We start from the raw sequence: 21,148 nt of genomic DNA, 5'->3' as shown, positions 1-21,148 counted from the left end.
ACATCAGTGAAGCCGTCGAGAGGGTGTCTTGTAATCTGGGCAGCCCTGGACCTCCATACACACTGCCCAGGCTTGTGCCCCAGAAAGATCACTTCCGTGCTGCTAATACAGTAGTTCAATTTCACCCCCGGGGGCGAACGCCATTGTCTCTTGAGACAGACGGATGCCAACAACCGCTCCCATCAACCCTGACCATCAACCATGCTGGCTGGAGCTGATGATTATTGGAGTCCCACAGCTTCCCTTTCTATGGCTCCTGTGCTGCCCACTTCTGGCCAAAAATAAATCTCTTCTGTTTGGAGAGGCAACTGGGTGTCCTGAGCTAATACCCATTTCCATTTGGCACATCAAGTGCACTGCTGGTTTGTGCTGTTTTCCTGCCTGTGCACACACTTTGAGCATGGGAGGAATTGCTGCAAGATCTTTCTCCCCCTCCCAGTTTCCAGAGCCGTGAGCCAGGAGCAGGGGGACGGCAGGAGGAAGCATCAAGCCGAGAGCGGCTATTTCTCTCTGGAGCGACGCAAGTCCGAGCCGAGCCGGGCCCCTTCCCCTCCCCGTGCGGGCCGTGGGGCTTTGCCTGCCCGTGGCGATGCCTCTGGCCCTGGCAGGTGGCCTGCTTCCTCCATCAGCTCCGCTGACTCGGACCAGAGCTGGCGCACGAGCGGCAGCAGCGAGGGTCGCCACGGCCTGATGAAGCAGGAGTACAGCATGCTGGCTGACCTGCCCAAGGTGAAGCGGCTGGACCACCGGCAAGCTTTCGAAAAAGAGCGCAGCCGCACCAGAAGTCCTGGCCGGGCGGAGGTGGAACGGATCTTTGGCCACGAGCGCAGGTGAGGAAATGGGGCAGCCCTGGGAGATTTGCGCCTTGTCTTTTTGTGTGGAGCTGGTCTCCTGAAACAAGCACCACTGCCCTGGCAGTAGGGGTAAGGCAGACTCAGTGTGCCAGCAGAACCAATCCAGTTTTTTCAGAAGGGCACCTGCACATCTCTGACCTGGCTGCCACCCTGACATACCCAGCAATGGGGCGAGTTCCTGTTCCTCTGTCCCAGCTCCTGCCAGCCTAGCAGTTCGAAAGCATGCTAGTGCAAGTAGATAAATAGGTACCACTGTGCTGGGAAGCTAAATGGCATTTACGTGCACTCTGGTTTCCATCACAGTGTTCCGTCGCACCAGAAGCGTTTTAGTCATGCTGACCACGTGACATGGAAAGCTGTATGTGGACAAACGGCAGCTCCCTTGGCCTGTGAGATGAGTGCTGCGCCTTTGACTGGACTTAACTTTCCAGGGGTCCTTTACCTTTACTTTTTTTTTTACCCAGCTAAGCCTCAACAATGCCAGTGTGGTAACGCTGCCCTCCAAGATCCAATAACTGGGGCCCAAAGTCCCTTGTCATGTGTTTGGAGGTGATTTTTTTGAAGGCCAGCTGTTAATTCAGCACCTCGTAACTATCTGTTCTCCCCACTGCAACCTTTCCCCCTTTTCTGATGTTTAGGAAGTCGGAGACGCTGGGGGCATTCCAAGCCCTGGAAGAGGGACTCTTGGATCGACTGGATAGTAAGACCCTGAAGCTGGCAAAGGAAGGGCGATTAGTCAGGAGGCAATCAAGCCCCAGTCTGCGCAGAGATGTGAGTGGCTAATCCACAGTGAGGAAAGGCAGTGGGGTGCTGAGGGGGAGTAAAATGGGACCTGCTGAAACTGTATTCTCTCTTGGCCTTTGTTTTCCTCATTTTGTCTCCATGTATTTACAACAGAGGGACGCGGGTGGCGCTGTGGGTTAAAGCCTCAGCACCTAGGACTTGCCGATCGAAAGGTCGGCGGTTCGAATCCCCGCGGCGGGGTGCGCTCCCATTGTTCGGTCCCAGCGCCTACCAACCTAGCAGTTCGAAAGCACCCTCGGGTGCAAGTAGATTAATGGGGACCGCTTACCAGCAGGAAGGTAAACAGCGTTTCCGTGTGCTGCGCTGGCTTGCCAGATGCAGCTTGTCACGCTGGCCACGTGACCCGGAAGTGTCTGCAGACAGCGCTGGCTCCCGGCCTTTAGAGTGAGATGAGCGCACAACCCTAGAGTCTGGCAAGACTGGCCCGTACGGGCAGGGGTACCTTTACCTTTATTTACAACAGTCCTCCTCAAAGGGCAAAGCTCTTGCTTTCCGACCTTTACTCAAGAGCAGGCATCCCCAATCCTCGGCCCTCCAGATGTTTTGGACTACAATTCCCATCATCCCTGACCACTGGTCCTGTTAGCTAAGGATCATGGGAGTTGTAGGCTAAAACATCTGGAGGGCTGCAGGTTGGGGATGCCTGCTCAAGAGAATGAGGCTGTTCATGTCCACCCAGGGTACCTCAGAAGGTGCACTGGTTTGAGAGTGGACTACCTTGTTGCATTGCGCCTCCTTTGCTGCCCCCTCCTGGCACACAATTAACCAGCTTCCCTTTTCCTCAACTGGCAGCCTCTGGCCGCACCAGATCCTCAAAGCCAGGATTGGGGAATCTGGGGGTCAGCCAGATGTTTTTGGGCTCCACCCTCCCGCATCAGATATCACAGAATTATAGAGTTGGAAGGGACCTCAAGGGTCATCTAGTGCAGGAATCCTACCCGCAGCCGTCCCTGGGTAGGCTCAAACCACCAACCTTCTAGCTAACAGCCAGACACACTGACCCATTGCACCACTGGGAGACATCATCACTGACCATGGGCTCATGTTGGCCAGAGCTGATGGGAAGCTGAGGTCCAGCCATTTCTGGAAGGTTGCCGGTTCTCCATCTCTACTCAAAGCCGCTTGAACTGGTTCTGCTCCCTCCTAGCACCACTAGTATGTGTCTCTGTGTGTTTGTGGACCATTTTTGACATGCATTGCCAGCCAAGACGAAAATCAGAATGGCTGATCTTCGAAGCTTCTGCCTCGAGCCTTTCTTGCATCCTTAGAATGAGGAAGGGATCACCACGCCGCTGTTCAGATGTTCCCCACCCAGCTCTGCCGTATCTGCATTGGAAGGAAATCTGGCCACTCATTGCATTTGCCAAAGGGTGGCAGCTGGGTGACCAAAATTGCTGCAGACTGCTTGTACTTCCCTGCCACTTTTTGCTATTTGTGTCTGCCAGTGCCACAGTCCCAGTTTCTGTGGGATTCCCCTCCCCCTTTGTGGTGCTACGCATGCACATGTACACATAGTCTTTTAAAATACTAGCACTATACATAAATGGGAAGTAGCACAGCCGTTCAGTTTGTACAGTCATACCTTGGATCTCAAACACCTTGGCTCCCGAACAAATTGGCTCCTGAACGATCGGAACCTGGAAGTGAGTTTTCCAGTTTTTGAATGATTTTCGGAAGCCGAACATCCGGCGCGGCTTCTGCGGCTTCTGATTGGCTGCAGGAGCTTCCTGCAGCCAATCAGAAGCCACGCTTTTGTTTCCGAATGTTTTGGAAGTCAAACAGACTTTTGGAACAGATTCCATTTGACTTCCAAGGTACGACTGTATTTCTACCTAGTGATCCTTTAAAAATGGGAAAGATGACGAAGGGGTACAGAGCACAAGTGATATGCCTGGGATCAGAAGTCATCAGCTGGGGACAGCCTGTTGGACAAGCTTTTTGTGGATTATCAACACATTCTGCATGTTTTGCAATTCTTTACGAGTGTCAAGTCCAGCATCCTCACTGAATTGGCTTTCTTTATGGCAAGTAAACAAGCACCCTAATTCCTAGCCTCTGCTGCTACGAAGAAGGCTTGTGTTGCCAACGGCTAGTGAAATTTCTGAGGCTGTAAAGAAGGGGCTGAGTGATGTTTATTTAAGATCATTTCTATGTGGCTTATTGTATAAAATACCTCAAGTGGTTTAGAGCAAACCAAAAGACCACAAATATTACAAAAAACATGCAATAAAAGCATCGGTACAAACTACCAAGGACAGCAATTTTAAAAAGTACAGAAATGCAGTCAAACCTTGTAACATCCAGAAGGCAGTTTTAACAACTGGGGAAAGCTTGTGGGTAAGAAGGCAGGTCTTAAAAAGATGCCTAAAGCAACTCGTGGTCAGTAATGATAGAGGTGGCAGCATAGCTATGTAGCGTTAACCTCTGGCAGCTGTTTGGATCCAAAGAAGGCCAAGCATCCTGAACTTTGGGGGCATCTCCAGGAAGCTGGTCTTAAAGTGGCTTACATGGCTGCTTACACAACAAATTAATGCCAAAAATGGAACATAAATGACCAATCTTGCTTAATTTCCCTAACATATACAGCAGGGGTAGAAAACCTTTCCCAGCCCAAGGGCTGAGTTTCCTTTTTCACATACCCAGGTTGCACACATGCATGCACACCTTGAGATGGCAGCTCCCAACTTTGATGCCTTCCTAGCCCCTTTGAGAACCATTGGGAACAGCTGACGGATGGATGGAAACAGGAAGGAGCACTTTGATCTTCTATGAGGCTTCCCGAGTACTGGTGATAAGCTCCATCCCACAGGCCAGTGCAAGTCCCAATTTGGCCCACAAGGATGTTTTCCCCAAACCACTCCCACCTGCCCCGCACCTGAAGTTTCATGTGACATCTGGTGTGAGGGGCCTGAGGAAATGGGGAGCTCAGTCACGCAGCCAATCCCTGCAGAACGCAGGCTTGGCATTACCACCCTTCAGCTAGTAGGTGGTGACTTCAAGCCTGCTTATCAGCAGCGCTTTGAAGCACTTTGTTAGAGCTCTTTGGAAACCCTACGTAGTGCTTTGAAGTCCCAGCAATCATTGATGATGTTCTGACGTCAGGTGATTGACAAGTGAGTAGTCCTGCCCACCTCTCACTTTCGGCCTGTGGGGGACCACTGTCCAGATCAGGTTCCCCATCTGTGCACTGGGCAATTGGGGATACTTTTCTGCAGTCGATGATCACATTGGGCTTTATTTTCCAAGCACTGCCTGGATGCAAATGGCTCTGTTACTTGGTAACTTCTGTTACTTCAGGCATTGAAATAAAGGTAGGTCTAATGCTGTGTGGTGCTAGGCCAAAAGATCATGGTAGCCCAGGAAGGAGGTGGCGTTCGAGCCCAGTGGGTCTTGAACATAAGTAAGACTGACTCTCTCATGGTATGGGATGAAGTGATGCATTACAGACACACACAGACACACACAGACACACACACACACACACAAACTTTTCAGGTTTATGCATTTCACTGATATTACAATCATTTTGACATTTCAGAACTTGACTTCCTTCCCCCTCTTTCTGCGGTTCCTTAAATTTATTTTAAATATCTTCTGCAAATCCAAAAAATTAACTTAATTTGCTCGTTTATTCATCTACTTTAAATATATACTCTTATCTGTTCAAAATTTATCTGTAAATATTCAATAAACCATTTCCATTCTTTTATATATAAAAAAGTTTGTTATCTTGATTTCTTATTCTTCCGGTAAGTTCTGCCATTTCTGCATATTCCATAAGTTTTTGTATCCATTCTTCCTTTGCTGAGACATCTATTTTTTTCCATTTTGGGGCGAGTAACATTCTTGCCTCTGTAGTAACATACATGAATAAGTTTCTATACAGTTTAGGTAGTTCTGTCCCTATAATTCCCAAAAGAAGTGATGCGTTTTGGACACAGTTGAAACAGCAGCAGCTGATTTAATTTAGTCTGCTTCCTACACTGTCAGTCAGGGGAGACAGTTACTGAGCTGGAGAAAAAGATGGATGTGGTCCAAGGCAATTTTAATTCCCAACATACGACCAGAGGGTTAGCCTTTTGCTATCACAAGGCTACTTATTTCCTTCTTCTTTTTCAGGTTAGCAAAAAACTTCCCTGGGAGCCAGAGCAGCCCAGCAGGAGCAGAGGAGGCCCCCAGCGCCTAGGGAGACCAGAGCAGCGCCCTGAGCGAAGCAGCAGGAGCCAAGGGGAGCCCGGTCGCTCTGGGAGCTCCCCTCAGCGCCTGGAGAGAGACAGCAGGAGCAGGGCTGTGTCCCCACACTTGGTGGTCCCTCAGCAGCCGGCAGAGCGGCAGAAATGGGCGGACCCCGTGCCCCATCCGAAAGGCGACAGGGACAGGGCACCTCTCCGCAGCCCCACGAGTCACGGAAAGCCAACGGGTGATGGGAGGAAAAGCCAACCGCAGCTCTCGCACAGCTCTGGGAAAAGCACAGAGACCAAGTGGAAAAGCTGCCTGGGCGCTGTGAGCACAGCCCACTCCAGAAGGAGCTTGGACAAGGGTCAAGTGAGGCAGCTGGAGAGGTACAAGGAGAGTGACCGGAAAGCGCGGGGCAAGCCTTTGCTCCCCTTTGACACAGGCGAGCACCCGAGGAAGGAGCCGAGAGACTACCGGGGAGCTGTGTGCGATTTCAGCCCGGGGAGGGCCATGGCAGGCCGAGGGCAGACCCTGAGTCCCCCAAGGCCCAGGGAAGATGGCCGTGGGGCTCAAGGAGAGGCCAGGCGGTCTCTCGGCCCAGGGAGAGATGCAGGGATTGGTTTGAAAAACCGTGGGGAGGTTGGGGGTCTATTTAGTCCTGGGGGTAGCCAGAGAGAGACCAGGCGCTCCCTGAGCCCGGGGAGCTGCAGAGAAAGTGGCCGGCATAGCTCTGGGGAGGTCAGGCGGTCTCCCAGTCCTGGGCGGCTGGCAGAGAGTAGCCGCGCATATCCACAGCAGGCAAGGTGTTGCGCTGTGAGCAAGCAGCATGCAGAAGACAGTTGGAAAAGCCCAAGGGAGGCCTGCAGCAGGAGCCTACGGACGAATCTAGACACTGATTGGCCGGGCGAAGAAGAGCCGGTCAACCCTTTTGATCCCAGGAGACAGGACAACTGGGAAGATAGCAGCACATCCCTGTGCCTCGCCAGCCTGCCAGTGGCTGAGCTGAAGAGGGCTGGCCCAGGAGACCCCTCTTGCCCCGCGAGGCCGGAGGCTAGCCCAAAGAGCCATGAAGGGTCCTTGTGCCACGTGCATCCAATGCAGCTCTTGGAGAGAGACTGGATGAGCCAAGGAGAATGTCCTCATTCGGCAAAGCCTGGGCGGCAGCAGCAGCAACAGCAATTGGAGGGTCACTGGAGAAATCAAGGGAGTCCAATGGAACAGGTAGAGGATGAACGCACGAATCAGGGACCAAGTCCTGCAAGGCCAGAGAGTCGGCCGGAGAGTGACCGGAGCAACAAAGAGAAGCTATTGTATCAGGTAAGAAGGTGACCATATAGCACAGTGGTAGAGCATCTGCTTAGCGTGCAGAAGGTCACAGGTTCAATCCCTGGCATCTCCCTGGCATCAGTATGCTCATATATCAGCCGCCTTCAAATGTTAAATACTGCTTGCAAAGGAGAGCCCACCAACTCTTACACTTCTCCCTTCCTTTAGTCAGGATTGCTTGCTCTTTGTCCTCTAGACCAACGGAGAGTAAATTTGTTGCGCCTAATATTCAAAACTTGGGTCGCGAAGGTTTCCTCATAATGGCATACAACAAATCAAGTTGCACAAGGAATGGAGTGTTTATCTGGTCTTGAATCAGTTTCTCTCCCACCTTTTGGTCCAAGGACACTTGAGGCTGCTAACAATATGGTAAAAACAGCATGAAAATTCATCAGTATTTTAGTGTAATTTTCTCCTAGTAGACACATATTTATATGCAGTTTTGACCCAATGTACATATTTTTGCAAGCCTTTCCCCCTCACATAATGCATTTGTATCTTATTTTCATGAATATCCTCATTTCCATGCACACCTCCCCCCTAATGCATGCTCCTCTTGTTCAACGTCTTTGGTGTTGCAAACCTGGTTTGCATTAAACCAGTGTTCCCCATTTTGCCCCCAAAGGAAAGCTTGGGTTTAATGTTGGCAACTAACCAGGATATTAAACTGGGATTGAGAGTTAAGCAAAGCATGATCCAGGATAGATATGCATGCCATGAAATGGCTGGCTCAGGGTTCCAAAAGATGTGTTAATATGAACACCTGAGAGCCAGGGGGAAGGAAGATCACCCAGGACAGAATTAGTCTGTACTCAGTTCCTACAGAGCATGCAGCCAGCCATCCTTGGCGTTCAGCCCACTTTAAATGGGAACATTCCATCTCTCCTGGGATAGGGAAGTGATTAATAATAATCACTCCTCTCGCTGGTACGCTGCACTTTAAAAAAGATAAATCAAATCTAAAGGTGTTTATTTAACCCTACCTACCCGCAGTTGAGAAAAGCTTTTGCAGATTAACAGTTAAACAGATGCTACCCATTTATTTGGATGGCAGGCATTGTCATATCCCTGTAAGAAACAGGTTGTGCGTCCTTTGGAAAGAGTTGTGGGGGATAGACTATGATATGCCTATCCTAGAAAGCGAAACTGTTATCTTATGTCACAATGTAGTGGGTGTCCAATATAGGAGATAGTAATTAACTTGTTATCTGATGAAAATGAGTATATATGCTATCAAGTTGCACTGTTTGCAATTTCAACAAAGAAAATCTGAGTGAGAATCTCAAACTGAATGTCAGTGGTTTGTAAAGGTTACATGTTAACTTGAGCAAGCTAAGTCTTAAGAGTAACCCCTGGAAGATTTAAGGGTGATTTTAATATATTTATTCATGTTTTATGTCTGTGCCAATAGGCATTTTACTGCATTTGCAGTGATGTATGGCTGCAAGCAATAAATATTTATTGGGCTAAAAACTAAGCAGGATATTAAAGCGGGATTAGATTTAATCTAAATATACTTGCATATACTTAAATACATTTAAACTATATAGTTGAAGGAGCACCTTTCTCCATCTGTCTCTCACATGCAGCTCATAAGGGAGGGACTCTTCTCGCAGTAACATCACTGTGGGTGGCGAGGAGGGTGTGACCGCGAGACGGGGCTTTCTTCACAGTGGCACCCTGTCTCAGGAACTCCCTCTCAGGTGAAATCCGTTCCCTTTTCCAACTGTGTTCAGACAGAACATTTTATTTGCCCAGTCCTTTGGAAAGGGGTAGATATGCGGAGGCACTGTAGTTTTAATAACTGTCAGTTTAGCCATAAGTATAGTTCTTTCAGATTCTACATTGTAAAGCGCCCTGTGCACACTTTCAGAAGGAAGGGCAGATGTAAACCGAAGGAAATAATACCCTGGTTAGTTAGTTAATCTTTTAAACCTGGGTTCTACTCTGTGTCTCAAATGGGGAAGTAAGGTTTAAAGCAAACCAGGATCATAGCTCTGAAGGCAGTACATTAAGGGAGGAGAACATAGCCCTGATGTTCATCTCTGAGCTCCAAGAAGCTATTGTTCATAAAGGTCAATAGTTTATGAAATGGAAGGATTTCAATTTAGCTGTATCCATGAGATGTGGACATTAAACCAGAGAAGCCATGATGAGTGTCCAAAATGGGCCATCGTTATGTATGCTGGCAATACAGGCAAGGATCAATAGAGCAGTGGATATTATCTCTGGAAGGCTGCAGTTTGGTGGTAGGAGGGCAGATTTGGCTTCATGTTCAGTCCCTGGTTTCTTCAGGTAAGGAATGTTTGGTCACAGTTCTAGGACAGTGGAAGCAGGGGTGTCACAAGGGGGGTGCGGTCCGCCCTGGGTGTCATGCCTAGGGGGCGTGTGACCAAATCCCCCCTGGGCGGATCGGCGTGGCAGCGCTGGCACCCCCATCGAGCGAATTTTCGCGATTGGGCCAACTGTCGTTGCGAAAATCTGACCGCTGATCGTGCAAATACGCCCGGTAGCTGCCAGGGGAAGCGAACGCTGCTTGCTTGCTGGGGGGGGCAGCCTGGGAGGCTCCTACTGCCAGAGCATCCCCAGCAAAGCTCCGCCACTGAGTGGAAGCAATGATATCCTGGGAAAATGGATTTGAGACCTATCTAGGTAACATTAGAAGCAGCCTTATATGAGCTCAACATTTGTCTACTCTGTCTGGCAGTGGCTGTTAGGCAGGGATCCTTCCCACTGCTTGCTGCCTGATTCCTCAACCGGTGCATCAGCACGTACCTTTTATACAACGCCCCCCCCCCCCCTGAACAAGCCTCTGCTCGAAATGCAGCTGAAATGGAATGATATGTGTCTACCTGTACGCCTTGGGCAAGCCTAGCACCTGCATCTCATCTCTTTTCCAGACATTGCCTCTCTACCGCTGAGCATGCAACACACCTTAATTGTAAGAGCAGTAAAGCAAATAGCCCAAGAGTTCAATTAATTCCTATTCAGAGGTGAATTGAGTGAAGTATCCCAAGGCCACAGTGCCTTTGGCAAAGGCCCAGGCTAGAAACACTTCTCACCATGTGCTCAGACTATATTCATCATCACAAGGTGGGTGATATTTGTAGATATATTTGAGGCATCTGCACAAATATACAATTCATAAGCAAGGCCTGCAAGAAAATGTGGTAGCATAGATTTCTGCTGTTCAGGATTTCGGCTATTCTGTTCCGTTTCTTCTCCCCCCCCCCCCCTGTTCATTTCCCTACCCCAAAACATCTAAGAAGAATTTGGTGGTCCTCCATTGGATTGTTTGGGGTGTGCGGGCTCCCACCTCCTGGGTATTTTTCTCAAAATATTTTTGTACTTCTGCAAACCTTGGCCTTCTCCCATGCCTGTTGATACCTCCCTGTGTGGTGCTGTTTTGGCTACACAAGAAACAGCACCTCACGCCCTGAGCGCTGGGAACGGAGTGATGCTATATACAGGCTCCCAGCTAATGGCTCCTGATCATTGCTTTGAAAGCATGTGCATTATGCTAGGTGACCTGTAAAAATGCAAAAGTAAAAAATTATGCCTGCTTCTAGAAGGGTGTTCACACAATGGCATCAGTATCAAAATGCCAGCCTCTATCCCCACTTCTCCATTGAAGTCCAAATTTACCCTTTCTGAGCGAAATAGATTACATTAGACACAAAACAAAACCTGTTGCCAATGCCCCATTTGGGATAGCGGAATGGCCTGTTTGCAATATTAAACCCCCTGTCTGAAAGCCCCCTGTCAAGGTGAGCTATGTAACTTAAGCTTAAGAAGGAGCAGGGCAATAATTTGCTACAACAGATGTACTCCTGAGTAAGAGAGACAGATGGGAGGCAGAGGCAGTCGCTCAATACCTTGGATATAGTGTACAGGTGATAGCTAGCCTATCTTGCTTTCTCTGGAGGTGTGCATTGTTGATGTGAGTCTTCTTTCTCCTGCATCCTTTTGGAATCTACTGAAACAAGATCAGCCAAAAAATGACTTCATTTCAGTGGCTTCTTGATCCAAGTGAAACTCTTTAAAAATGTAGGGATTTTTTACTACTAGGATGTAAAGTAATCAGGTAACTGTCTCCCAGTTGTTTCCTTTTGCTCCACAACTGTTTAAAGCTACAGTCTTATGCAGACTTAACTGAGAGGAAGCTCTGTAGAATTCAGTGGAACTAACTTCTGGGTACAAGCATAGGATTATGTGTTATCTGCTCTTGAGTGGCCTTGACCTTACAGCTGACAGCTTGCTCCTATGCTGGATTACTTAACTGGCTTTAGAGATGCCAAACTTTACATTGGATTGGGCTGCAAGAACAATATTTGGGGATCCTTAATGCTTAGCAAGATGGGGTTGGTTTTATAGTGCTTTGTCTTGCTCTTATAGCATGGGCTACAAAAAGAATGAGACAAAATGTAAACATGAGCCACAAAATGGTAAAAGTGACATAAAACAGTCAATATTCAAATTGTATCTAAAAAGTTCAGAAAAATAAAAAGAGCACTAAAAGGACAATAAAGTAGGTGCCAGGCAAACTTCTCTAGGGAGAGGTTTCCATAACTGGGGCACCACCACTAAGAAGGTCCTTGACTCCACTGAATATGTGATTGTACTGCAGGGGTGAAGAACCTTTTTGGCATAGGGGACCAATGTTGACAGGTGGGTGGGACAACCCACCTGCCGATCAGCTGATGTCCTCTGTCTGACAGCTGGGTTGTCCAGCCCACTGGTCAGAAATCTGCTGCCCAGTGCTTCTCAGGTGCCCAGCACCTAACTTGCTTGTTAGTCACTTAGGCACCACAGCACAGGGGGTTTTGCTGCACCAAATGGTTTGCATTGAAGCTACTGCCAAAACAGAGGTGGAACCCTCATTTTTAGCAGCAATTTAAATGGCAATTGCTTGGTACTATTGGAGCAAGGTGCACTTCAGTTGTGCCTTGCTCCAGCAAATGCACAATTGGGCACTGGTTTTAAGCTTCTGATAGATTGTTCTTTTGTAGCCATGTCATTTTGTCTGGTGTGGGGCAGTTGAGTGTGGTTTAGGGGGAACAGCCTTACAGACCAAATGGGTGGATCAAATCTTGCCTGAGGGCTGGAGGTTCCCCACTCCTGTTGTACTGTTAGGTACATACAGTGATAGGGTCCTCTAAGTACCGTATTTTTCGCCCTATAGGGCGCACTGGCCCATAGGGTGCACCTCGTTTTTTTGGGGGGGGGGAATTTTAAAAAATTATTTCCCCCCCCCAGCCGCGGTGCTGGGGCGGGGGAAACCCGAGCTTCCCCAGCCCCCAGAACAGGCTGCTATCCGCAAGCCTTGTGAGCCCGGCGGCAACTCCCGCCGGGCTTGCAAGGTTTGCGGATAGCTTCCTGAAGCCTGGAGAATGAGAGGGGTTGGTGCGCACCGATGCCTCTCGCTCTCCAGGCTTCAGCGAAAGCCTGCATTCGCCCCATAGGACGCACACACATTTCCCCTTCATTTTTGGAAGGGAAAACGTGTGTCATATAAGGCAAAAAATAAGGTAACTTTGACCCAAGTCAAACCCACGCTACATTACCCTTGGAATAGGATTGATATTCCTTTTCAAGGCTCAGGAAACACCCTCACTGCCTTCTTAACACAATGTATAGTTTATAAGTGATGTTATAAAATACAGTGGTATCTCAGGTTACAGACGCTTCAGGTTACAGACACTTCAGGTTACAGACTCCGCTAACCCAGAAATAGAACTTTGGCTTAAGAACTTTGCTTCAGGATAAGAACAGAAATCATGCTCCGGTGGCGTGGCGGCAGCAGGAGGCCCCATTAGCTAAAGTGGTGCTTCAGGTTAAGAACAGTTTCAGGTTAAGAACGGACCTCCAGAATGAATTAAGTTCTTAACCCGAGGTACCACTGTATGGGCAAGAAAAATAAATTTCTGAGAGAGGTTCCCCATCATTGCTGATACACACACATGCAACTGTTGTCTTTCTTTGGCAAAGTGAGCTTTGCTACTGGCTTGTCTTCAGCTTGTTGCAAGGGCAGAGGGCTGCTTCATGCCCTGAAAGCTTCAGTGCCCTGGTTCTCCAGGGAAGCAGATGGCAATGCGAAGCCATTCACCTCCAGCAGGAATTGGCCCTGAGATCACTGAATGCTGGTTGAATTACCGAATACTGGAGCCGGGTATCTGTGCTCAGCTATAGCTTGCTATTGTGCTGCTACTCACTTATGCAACCAGAGAAGTGATAGGAATCACAACAGATGAGGCGGTGGGTGTGTGGCAACTCCCTAGTGCTTGCCGCAGATGAACGGGACCTTCCTTCAAATGCAGGACGGCACAGCTAAAAGAGTGTGAAGTTCAGCTGCTAGGTTGAATTTCAATTGAGCATGATTGGAAAGGAGAATCACCTGTTTACATGATACACTTCAGGCTGAACTGCAGGCATGAGAGCCTGGTTTGTTTGCTTGTTTTTCCCTAAAGGACTGTGGAGAAAGAAGGAAAGGCGACTTGCTAATCTTGTAATAGTCAGAGGGCTGTAGGCAAGGCACAGAAGACTCCTCTGTGCTGTGTGCTGGAATAAACACAGCTGGCAGATATAACCTATCAAACAGTCCAAAGCGCCTAACATAATTGCAGTTCTCTATAATAATAAGGATAACGGAGAAGAAACATTGGAAGGTATGTTCTGTGCAGTTCCTACTCCTTATATTTACAAATTCTTTATGGCATTCCTAACATTCTCTCAGTGGTATTAGTCTTGGTGTGAGGCAGGCTTCCCTTAGATGGTTCAAGCAGGAGGAGGCATGTGTGTCTCTATGTGCGTGCACTTAAGCTTTTTGAATGTGAGTTTTTATGGGCCAAATTGTTATGTGCCTTTGTGTGCATCTGTGCAGTAGAGGTAGACACTTTTCTAGTGTTTGGAATAGGCAAGGGAGCTTCTATGTACCGTTAATATTTGTTTCATTTTTGGTTACTGCTTTTTGTGGACTTCATGGGGGTCCTTTTCGACCTTAAATGTCTTTGTATGTTGAGGTGTGCGTGTGTGAATTGCCAGCAAAGGAACTTGAACCTTGATTGTTTTAAGTGGCATTAATTTTAATTTTAGGAACTTCATGGAAACAAAATTCATATGTGAGCTGTTACCATTCAGTATCATTCTGATTTCTGAGCCCAATATGTGTGTAATTGTTAGATCGCTGGTGTAAGGGAAAGCTGAACATTTTTATTCTGACTGAATATTTATGAGTAACCACACTCGGATGACCTGTCTATTGAGCATTCACTGTGATTTGCTTGCACTGTGTTCGTACATTTCCCCATAAATAATTAGTTCATCCCACATTTTTCAGTTCATTTCACAGTCACTTTCCTGACAGCAAAAAGTGTTTCTTTTTTTAAAGTGGATTTTTTATACTATGAAGACAAAGAGTATTAACCTAAATTTCCAGGTATTTGCTATGATCCTCCTGCAAAAATATTGACAGTTTAGAGGTGACCTTGCAGCTTGTCTGTTTGCTCAGACATACTGTAAGCCCCACTGATTTTAACCTGGTGTTAAAATACAGCCAAGGCGCTTGTTTACTTTATAGTTTGGGGGCACTGGGATCATCAGACTGCCACTTGTGCAAGGAAAAAGCTGCCAGTTAAACCAAAGTGAAATCCAGTTAAACATCACCTCCTCTCAATCCCCCATTTTTCTGTTGCCCCCTCAGTCCCACTGCTTCTTACTGCGATGCTGGGGCGTCTTTACACAAGTTTAACATTAGGAAGCGAGGGATGCAGAGGTGTAAGGCCTCCGCAGTAGGTCAAACGGGCTCCTTTCCTTTCTGTAAATTGCAACCAGATGCCGGTCCCCAACCCCCAATTCCAGCGTTGAGAGAAAGCACAAGAGCAAGACGAAGAAACTAGCAGAACTTTAAGGCTCAGATCTTGTCCTCTGCAGCTTTGCTCGAATTATAACCAGGGTGGGGTGCAAAATATTGTGGCTTTGCATAAATGGTGGGGTAGCTTTGTCCAGCCGGCCTGCAACCAGACAGCACTCCCCCCCCCCCATCAACGGCTTGCCACTGACCCTTGGCAGCGGTGCCTGGCACGCTCTCTCTGTCCTCTGGCAAGGCAAAGGGGACTCACGGGCGCCTCTCTTAACATTTAGCCTGTATCTCTCTTTTTTCCATTATTATGGCTGAAGCCTTGCCCCTCCGCTTCCTCATTGGCGCTTCTCTCTCTCTCTCTCTTTGCATTCGGGCAGCCGGGCTCCGCCCCCGCCGCCTCCTCCTCGCCTGCTCATTGGCTGCCCGCGACTTGCGCTCTGCAAAAGTTGCAAATTTGATCTCCTCCCATTGGCTAGGAAGGGTCCTCCCAGGAAGTTTTAAAGAAAGAGAAAGAGAGGAAAAAAAGTTTATTCTGGGCGGATAGAAGAGGTTGGGAGCGCGGAGAACGGAGGGAGAGAAAGGGGGAGGGTGGGGAAATGGACATCGAGGCTGCCGCCGCTACTGCTTGGAGGTGATTTCGACTTTTCTTTGCTGGGTTTTGAAAAGTGACCAGCGAATTTCTCTAGTCGCTTTGAGCGCAGCCGGCAGCATGACGGTGAGTTGCCACTTTCTGGCTTGGTTTCCTTCCACCGTATTCGTGCAGTTGTTTCTGTTAAGGGGCTGGAGGGCAAGGACAGGTAGGCAGCTACTCCTCGGCCACAAGATCCGGATTCCTGCTTGGCGCGGGGCGGGGGGGGGGGCTTCCTCTTGCGGCAGAAGAGGGGTGCTGGATTCCGTGCCAGTCTGCCGCCCCTTTTTTCCGCCCACCCTCCCGTTCGTAAAGCTTTCCGGGCTAGACCACCATCACACCCCCGGAGCTAACGTGCCCCTTCCTAGGCCCAGAGTTTCCTCAACGCTGCTGTTGTGCCGAGGCTGGCAGGATCCACACGTTCGAACACGGGCGTGGAGTACGAAGTGTTGCCGTGTTCCAGGGCCGTTACAGACTATAGAGAGAGCACGATACATTTTTATTTTTTTTAAGATCACCTTCCGCTTGGATAGGCGCGTGCCAGTTCTGAGTTCAAAATAGGGCTACTGCGGAAAGAGTTCTGTGTTAACGGGATAGGTCTCCATTTTTATTTTAATATTATATATTCTCTCCATTCCAAAAAGCGGGGTTAGGAAGCAAGCGATCTTCCTCGATGGATTCTGTTCCCACCCCTAAAATCGCCTCTGGAGAGCAGGCGTGCATGTAACCAGGAAGAACTGCTGTCTCTGCGGCCGGGTTAGGGAAATGTTTCCCTGTCCGAGGAGGGATCGTTGCCTCTGGGAAGCTGCTTCCCGTCCTGGCCTTCGGAGGTGCTCCAGGAGCCAGTTTGCACAACTGCAGTCCTTCCTCCAGCCCCTTCCCTCCCCCACCCTGGCCTCCTGGGAGTGGGTGGGTGTGCTGCAATCATGGAATGGATTCACTCTCTGTTTTGGACATGATCATTATGCCGTTTTTGGAAAAGCCCCGATTATTTCCCTTGTTTTGGCCTGTGTCTTTTTGCTTTCTTTTGCAATGTCAGAAAACATTACAAAGCAGCCAAAGGATTTAGAAAGCTCTGGGGCTGCCTCACCTTTTGGCCTTCCTGTTCTCTTCTAACTCTCCTATCTCTTCCTCCCTGCTTCTCCTCCTGCAGAGGTTTTTTAAGGGTCCAGTCCCCATCTCCATGGCTCATTGCAGACAGTTTCACAGAATCACAGAGTTTGAAGGGATCATGAGGGTCATCTAGGCCAACCACCTGCAATGCAGGAATCTTTTGCCTAACGTGGTGCTTGAACCCACAACCCTGAGAATAAGTTTCCTATTCTACCTGAGTGAGCATTTAATGGGATTGCTGATCACAACTGGGACAGATAAGTGTGGTGTGCGTTCCTGATGGGGAGAGCAAGAAGTCTTGGCTGCTTCTTGCAAATGTTGGCTATAGGTCGCTGCATAGCTCACTTTCTGTTCTTGTAGAGCAGGTGTGGAGAATATCTCTGGCCCTCCAGATGTTGCTGAACTACAATTCCCATCACCCTTGGCCATGCCAGCTGGGGCTGACGGGAGTTGTGGTCCGTGTTAGAAATGCAGATATATATAACCTGATTGCCAAACGGCACCTTAAACTTGGGTTACAGTTGCCACAATGGAATGCCTAGGCGCTTTTTTGCAATTGAGTTTATTATTAATAATAATAATTCTATTTCTATATTGCTTTATATTTTAAAGAACAAATCTCAGCACTTTACAACACATTAAAACATCAGATAAAACAATCCAGAATAAAACAAATTCAAGCTTTCAGGAAAATAGTTCAGGTCCTTCTCAAAGTGGCCTTTTGCTTTCCCCAGTTACTAACCTGGCGTCCAGAGGATCTCTGTGTGGTTGCAATTGGACTTGCACCAGCCGCAAAACGCACCTGGTGCCTGGCTAATTTCTAACACTGGATGTGGTTCAGCAACAACTGGAGAGCCAAATATTCCCTGTCTCTGTTGGGGACCAATGTCCACCAACCAGACATGGCTGAGCAGCTATAAACATTCCACCCCGCAATGCCTTCAGCCAGAATTTCCAATGATTAGGGGATGATGGAAATTATCATCCAGCGACATCTGGGGACCCAAGGATGAGGAAGGCTGCTGCTTTTGCTGCCAGGCTTGGTCTAATGGGAGATTTGTCAGGAGACTCCTACCTGAATGTTGAAAGTCAAGAGGAGGCAAAAATGAATGAGCACATTCCTTTCCCTTCCTCTCTCCACCTCTGTAGCCATTGGCCTTGTAGTTTGTGTGTGAAAAAATGCCTGGTGCAAATGAGGTGTATGTGTGTGTGTGATGACAATTAGCTATGGCTGCCTGGGGAACAGAGGCAGCATGCCTGCGTGCACATCTATATTAGGGGAAGGCAGTGACCCACAGCTCTGAGCTCGGGCGGTGAGCTCTCTTGGCCTGTGCTTCCTACGGCCTCGCAACATCCTGCAGCCCTTCCTATCCTTCCTGGAGACACCGCTCCTTTTCCTCTCCCTCCACACCCTCTGGCACCCAAACCAAGCATAATTGCTAATGGAGTGGGAGAGGAAGAAACTGACATGTGAAAATGCTCTTCCCCCTTACTGAGGCCTGAAGGGTAGAATTGTAATAACTTCCTCCCCCCTTAACCCTTTTGCCTAACAGTGGCATAAATCCTAACCAAGCTCGCCCTGTTTGTTTTGCGTTCCCCCTGCCTTTTGTTGGGGGAGGCTGGGGAGGGGAGGGAGTGGGTGTCTTTGGTCGATAGCCAAGCCTAGCAGAAAGGGAGCTGTTTTTAATCTCTAGGAGGGTTGGATTCCATCTCATCAGATACGCAAGACTGAAGTAGGCACCGCCACACATTTTCCCCTGCCGGCGTGGTCTTGTTCCCAGTTCAGCATCTCTGGGTGCCTTCCCCTCCTCCAGATCACTTCATGGCGCTTTGTTATCTGATTAACCTTCTCACTGCTTTTCCGAGCATAGAACATGGTTAACTAGATAGACTCACTCCAGGACAAATCTGGGCAGAAAGGAGATTGTAATCGGTGCTCATGTAAGGATTGGTTGGAAAGACGTGCCTCCTGATCCTCAGAGTTTCACCAAAAAGGGTGAGAAGACAGAAGTTTAACAGGCGCATACCTAGAGCAATATTTATAGAAATACACGGAGAACCAGTCAGCTGTAGCTTTTGCCCATGTAGGGTATGTTGAGAATGTAATGAGCATTCGGCTCATTCTTTGTGCTCGTGGCAATTGGAAACATCTGATCCATGTATTGTATTGAGCCATACTCTGCCCTTTTGTTCTGCTGGGCAAACTCTGGTTTGCAATGGGCTGCAAAGCCAAACGTATTTGGGATCCTGATTCAAACCATCGTCTACCCGGTGAGATGAAACACCAAACTACAGCTTGCTGCAAAGCAAAGTTTGGCTGCCTCTAAGTGCCATAGATCAGGGGAAAAGAGAACTTATGAGGACAGGGTTGATGAGACCAAACCATGGTTTAGTGATATGTCTGAACAAGCCCAGAGTAAAGTAGCTTTTATCATGAGGCTACTCAGATTCTGCCTCTCCATTCTCTCCCCACCGTCCTAAACTGGATTGGGGAGGCCTATAATGGCCCACGTGGCTTCGCAGGGGGGCATTGGGTAGTGATGTACCACCTCCTTTAATTGTCTGCTCTCCACACATTCTCTAGAGCTAGGCTGTTCCAGCAGTTCCCAAGCTTTCAGGTTAGGGCCATTTACTGGCTTGGAATATCTTAGGAAAGCAGGAGTTGTGCCAGCCTAAATGCATGTTCCTGGCTGCTTCCCTAACCAATCTGAGTCCCAATCAAGATAAACCTTTGTCTTGGGTCTTGGCTATTAGTTTCATCTTTTATTTTATTTTCACAGTTTTCCATTGTTGATAATAAGCTGCTCGTGCATTCTTCTCATATGTGAAAATGTGCTAACCCGCACCCCTATGCCAACCCCTCTACACATTTCCAGCCAAGCATCTGCTGAGAAGCTCCTTGTGCAGTCTAGAACCCTGAACAATTAGGAGTCCAAACTGTGGCATATCTTCTCGTGGACAGCAGGCTTCCTGCTAGGGGCGCTTACACATGGAAGCAGCATGGCCACACAAAGGGTCCATAATAGAGGCAGCGGGCCTCTTCCTCGTTCTCCCTTGCACTATTCTGATTACACGTGGGAAGTGAACGCCCAAATAGGGCTGAGTTGTCTGTCAAACTTATGCTTCCCAGGTAGGTTTGAAATCGCTTAACTATTTAGGCATACAGTTCTTCTCCCCACTCACGTTCAGGGGAGAGATTTGCAAATGTTCTGTCCTCAACTTTTATTCAAAATCGGAGTTCTTTCAGCTGCGTGTCCCACAATTAATCTTGAAAGATCATATGGAAGTATCCTGACTATTTTGATAGCCCTGTGAGGAGTTGTTCTGGCTAGGGAAGGGTTTCTAGCAGGGATTGCCGGCAGCTTTTTTTGCCCTCAAGTATGTTTGGAAAGTTACTAGCTAGCCTGCATGCACATACCTTTTTTTAAAAAAGTAATTTGTGACATGGTAATAGCCTGTTTTGTTGGGTGAGGAGGGAGAGACCTAGCACAGAGTTTACAAAAGTGTTCCTGCTCTGTCACCTAAGGTTGATTTTTTACTCCAGGTAAGCAACTAGCTGAATGCCTGTTTAAAAAACACATGACTGTGCTACTTGAAAGATCATATTACTAGTGCCGTGAATCAGGACAATGTTGTAAAGCATAGATTAATTGCGTACCCAGCAGAAGGGTTTGCATTTAAAAATTAGGAAGTAGAGACACATCAAAGCTTTTAAAGAAAGCAGAGGAAGTCGTTTTATCCCTTCCCTTCCATTCCACCCTCACTTGCTTAACTGTTTCTGTGGGTTGGGTTTTTTTACATCTACAGTCACCTGAATTGCCCCACAACAAATCTAGTTTGTTGGCAAACTGGGCACATGGTACAGTGATGCTAACTGCTTCTGTGTGGTAGTGATGAGGATCCATTAATATCCTGGTTGTGGAATATTGTGTTTCTGGTATTTAGCTACTATTATCTGCACCACTTGATTTTTATTTAAATTTTAAAAAAAATATTTGCTGCTTTTCTGCTTACATTCAAAGTAGCTACTGGCAATGCTGCTTTTGATGCTGCTTTGGTTTCTGCAGCAAGTTGTTTGCATAGATCTTAACTCGTTAAAATTCCTCCTATGCTTGAACCCGCACAGCTGGCTTTGCACGATAGATGCGCACAGATCTAGCTGAAAGGCAGTGCATGAAGATTTGCAGGAATGCATCCCTAATTATTATTGCATAATTATAGGATTATTGTATAATCTTAGAAGGCGCATAGCTGTGACTGTCATGAAGGGACCCCACACCTCTGAATTTGCCACTACGCTGCTAGATAAGACTCTGAGCTCCATAAAATGATTATCCAGAGTGGAAGCGGGAGCCAGACTCCACAGCAAGATAATGCAACACTAAGCAT

The 21,148-nt window shown here is 48.0% G+C and overlaps 1 protein-coding gene across 3 annotated transcripts in view; it reads left to right on the top strand.

Moving 5' to 3' along the window:
• The window catches only part of TRIOBP (TRIO and F-actin binding protein), a 63,366-nt gene that overhangs the window by 13,820 nt on the left and 28,398 nt on the right, over window positions 1-21,148 (top strand). For all 3 annotated transcript variants that reach the window (XM_083400723.1, XM_083400722.1, XM_083400721.1), the window contains exons 6-8: window positions 440-830; window positions 1,493-1,625; window positions 5,778-7,151. In XM_083400723.1, the coding sequence (XP_083256849.1) occupies window positions 440-830; window positions 1,493-1,625; window positions 5,778-7,151 (1,898 nt within the window). The remainder of the gene's footprint in view (window positions 1-439; window positions 831-1,492; window positions 1,626-5,777; window positions 7,152-21,148) is intronic.

This window comes from Podarcis tiliguerta (genome assembly GCF_965153285.1).
Source record: "Podarcis tiliguerta genome assembly, chromosome: 10".
Lineage (NCBI taxonomy): Eukaryota > Metazoa > Chordata > Lepidosauria > Squamata > Lacertidae > Podarcis > Podarcis tiliguerta.
This window is presented reverse-complemented; position numbering and strand designations above follow the sequence as displayed.